Below are 3,762 nucleotides of genomic sequence, written 5' to 3'. Positions count from 1 at the left end.
GTTGACCAACCTGATGAAAGTTGACCAACCTAATAATAGTTGACCAACCTGACGAAAGAAGACCAACCGAATAATAGTTGACCAACCTGATGTAAATTGACCAACCTAATGAAAGTTGACCAACCTAATGAAAGTTGACCAACCTAATGATAGTAGACCAACCTGATGTAAGTTGGCCAACCTAATAATAGTTGACCAACCTGATGTTAGTAGACAAACCTAATGAAAGTAGACCAACCGAATAATAGTTGACTAGCCTGATGAAAGTTGACCAGCCTGATGAAAGTTGACCAGCCTGATGTTAGTAGACAAACCTAATGAAAGTTGACCAACCTAATAATAGTTTACCAACCTGATGAAAGTTTACCAACCTGATGAAAGTTGACCAACCTAATAATAGTTGACCAACCTTTTGAAAGTTGACCAACCTGATGAATGTTTACCTGATGAAAGTTGACCATCCTTGTCTCTCTGTCTGTAGGGATCTGTTGCAGTTGAGGGCGGAGTTTTCTCGTCTCTCCTCCTCTCTCCTGTCCAGCTGTGACTCTGTCTCCTCCTCTCTGAGGCTCATTGCTCCTCCCATCAAACCCTTCTCCTCTGCTCCTCCCCCTCTTCTCCCCTCTGACCTCACTCCTCTGTCCTCCACCCTGGTCCTCCCTCCTCCAGACTCCTCATCATCTCTACCTCCTCTCACCTCCTCCTCCACAATGGGAACCTTCTCCTTAGGAGAGCTGGAGCACAGAGAGGAGCAGGAGGAGGAGGAGGAGAGGTGGGAGGAGAAGGAGCGAGAGATTTCAGAGTTGAAGCTTGTTCATGAGACAAAAGTTTTCCAGCTGACAGAACGGTCAGTTAGCTACTGAGCTAGCTAGCATGCTATGGCTAGTTTATTTATATATATATATATATATATATATATATTATATTAATGTTATATATTATACTGTTGATCTGTTCATATCATTTCTCTCATTGTGTACATTTGGTTAATTTTGCTTTATTGATTATCTTTATTTGTTTTATTTACATTCTTTCCTACTTTGTACTGCTACTGCTGCACATCAATAAAGTCTGTCTCCCAGCATTGAGGAGCTGTCTCGCTCGCTGCAGGCTGAGGACAGACAGAAGGAGGTGCAGAGACATGAGGACACAGAGAGGAGTCTTCAGTCGGTCAGTCAGGCTGTGGTCAAACTGGTGAGTCAGTGACATCACCACAGATCAGAGGTGAGAGGTCAGAGATTAGTGTGTGTTCTGTCTCCAGTCCAGAGTCCTGAGCAGCAGCAGGTCCATGAGCGTCTCCACAGACAGCGTCTCCACAGACAGCGTCCTCAGTCTGGACCTGTCCTCCCTGCTGTCTGTCCTGTCTCACACTGAGAGCGCCCTGCAGTGGAGACACGAGGAACTACAGGTGAGTCCACAGGAAGCCCCTTCTGCTGCAGGTCAGAGGTCACGACGTCATGAAGCTCGTGTGTGTGTGTGTGTGTGTGTGTGTGTGTGTTTGAACAAAGAGAAAGGCCGGGCCCTCCCTCTGTGCTGTGTCGTCCTCTGACAGTCAGCTGGTGCAGGTTATAATCAAATCAAAATATATTTACAGAAGCTAAACAGTTGCAAACTGAACACACTATTAATAACAAAACAAACACATCAATTCCATGAAATTGAGGTCCAATCCGGAACACCCAGCAAACTGGTGTGTTTGCTCGATGGCCCCCAGAAGATCTGACCGTGTCCCACAATTCACAGTCCCTCGTTTCTTCAAAGTGTCTCTGAAAATGTGTATCAGCTCAGTGATCCGATAAGCCCCTCCTGGCCTTTGACCCTTTGGCCTGATCAATCACTCCTCTCCAACCCCCGCTGGCACACACCTCCTTCCATTCCTGATGCCGGTGTCTCTGCTCTCTATCACCACATGGTCACCTCCTGAAGACCCTCGCTTTCCCTAATACTTAATACTTCTTCACAGTGTTTAATACTTCAATGACTATACTTTTAGGTTTAAGACCTCTACAAGTAAATACATTGTAACGTATAATATCTTCTTTAAGTAAACATGTTGTGACATTTAATACATTCTTCAAGGTGTGCTTTTAATCATACTAGAAATGTTTTTAAACTTCAATTCCTCACTGTGTGCGTGTGTGTGTGTGTGTGTGTGTGTGTGTGTGTGTGTGTGCGTGTGTGCGCGTGCGTGCGTGTTCTAAGGGGGCGGCGCTCTCTCTGCGGCGGCTCGGTGAGGAGAAAACAGCTGTTCAGCTCCGACTGAAACAGCTGGAGGATGACAACCAGCTGCTGCAAACACACTCACAACACACACAGCTGGAGCTCACACACACTGTGGACTTGCTGAGCAGGTACACACACACCCACACACACACACACCCACACACAGATAAAACATAGATAAAACAGTGTGTGTGTGTGTGTGTGTCACAGGGAGCGGGAGGTGTCGTCCTCACTGCATCTCCGGTTGGAGGAGGTGCAGAGAGAGAAGGAACGTCTGAGGAGGGAGAGAGACAGACAGGAGGAGAGAGACAGACAGCTGGAGACAGAAACACTCAGACGGTATGAATAATATTCTATATATTGTTTATATTTCATGACATATCTGATTTAAAACAGTTCATCGTTGTCTCAGAGTAAAGGCTGAAGCGATGGAGAAGCTCCAGCTGACGGAGACAGAGACTCTTCAGAGGATGGAGATCTTCTCTCTGAAGGTGATCACTGGTCTTCTTCTCCTCCATCATTCATTCACTCATTCATTAAGAGAGAGGCAAAGTCAGCAGCTCCTCCTCTCCTCTAGGGGGCGCTGGAGAGGCAGCAGCTGGACACCCAGAGAGCAGGAGAAGAAGCAGCTGATGCCAGAGACGCTCTGCAGAAGGTACAGCTGATGATGACGTCTTTATCTGAACATGTTAGAACCAATCAGTGAAGGTCAGAGGTCATCTGTGTTAATGTCTCCACATGAACATGTCTCCTCCTTGTGTCTCCTTCTCGTGTCTCCTCCCTGTGTCTCTCCCCCCGTGTCTCTCCCCCTTCAGTCCAGAGACAGAGTGTTGTGTCTCTCGTCCTCTGAGTGTGTGTTGAGGAGGGAGGTGGAGGAAGGACGTGACTCTTTGGACAAGATGGCCACCCTGAACTGGTCTTTGGCGTTGGACAAGAAGGAGCTGAGCAAACAGCTGCTGAAGGTACCGATTCTGTCTTCACCTGTCTTCACCTGTCTTCACCTGTCTTCACCTGTCTTCACCTGTCTTCACCTGTCCTCACCTGTCTTCACCTGTCTTCACCTGTCCTCACCTGTCTTCACCTGTCCTCACCTGTGTGTTTGCAGCTGGAGTGTGAGCTGTCTGACAGCCAATCACAGCTGCAGACAGTGAGGTCAGAGGTCACCTGTCTGCAGAGAGAGGTGAGAACCCTGAACCTGGACTCCAGCCAGCTCAGGTGAGTTTGTTTACATATAAACATTGAATCTGGATTGTAAATATGAATAGTATATATTGATAACATTGATCTCTGGTGTTGTCCAGAGCTCAGAGGGAGGAGGAGGTCGATGTCCTCTGTCAACTCAGAGAAGGAGAGAGAGAGATGAAGAGAACTCTGGAGGAGAAGGAGAGACAACTGGTCTCCCTGATGGAGGAGAGAGGGGGGGAGGGAGGTCAGCTGGAGGAGGTAAGGAGGAGGAGGTGACAGTCATGTGACAGCGCTACACCTGGCTGATGCATCATGGGTGTGTGTGTTGTCCTCAGCTGTTCTCCCAGCATGCCTCAG

The 3,762-nt window shown here is 47.7% G+C and overlaps 1 protein-coding gene across 1 annotated transcript; it reads left to right on the top strand.

Moving 5' to 3' along the window:
* Window positions 1–36: 36 nt before the first annotated feature.
* Window positions 37–3,692, top strand: LOC116399822 (centrosome-associated protein CEP250-like). The gene is made up of 11 exons (XM_031877241.1): window positions 37–844; window positions 1,080–1,191; window positions 1,259–1,405; window positions 2,200–2,348; window positions 2,431–2,559; window positions 2,633–2,711; window positions 2,798–2,875; window positions 3,036–3,182; window positions 3,326–3,435; window positions 3,522–3,553; window positions 3,664–3,692. Exons 1-11 carry the CDS (start codon window positions 432–434, stop codon window positions 3,690–3,692), a joined length of 1,425 nt encoding a protein of 474 aa, XP_031733101.1. The 5' UTR covers window positions 37–431.
* Window positions 3,693–3,762: the final 70 nt, after the last annotated feature.

Source organism: Anarrhichthys ocellatus, unplaced genomic scaffold, assembly GCF_004355925.1.
Source record: "Anarrhichthys ocellatus isolate YVR2014 unplaced genomic scaffold, GSC_Weel_1.0 scaffold130, whole genome shotgun sequence".
Lineage (NCBI taxonomy): Eukaryota > Metazoa > Chordata > Actinopteri > Perciformes > Anarhichadidae > Anarrhichthys > Anarrhichthys ocellatus.
Note: the sequence above shows the minus strand (reverse complement) of the source record. Positions and strands in the feature narration are given on the sequence as shown.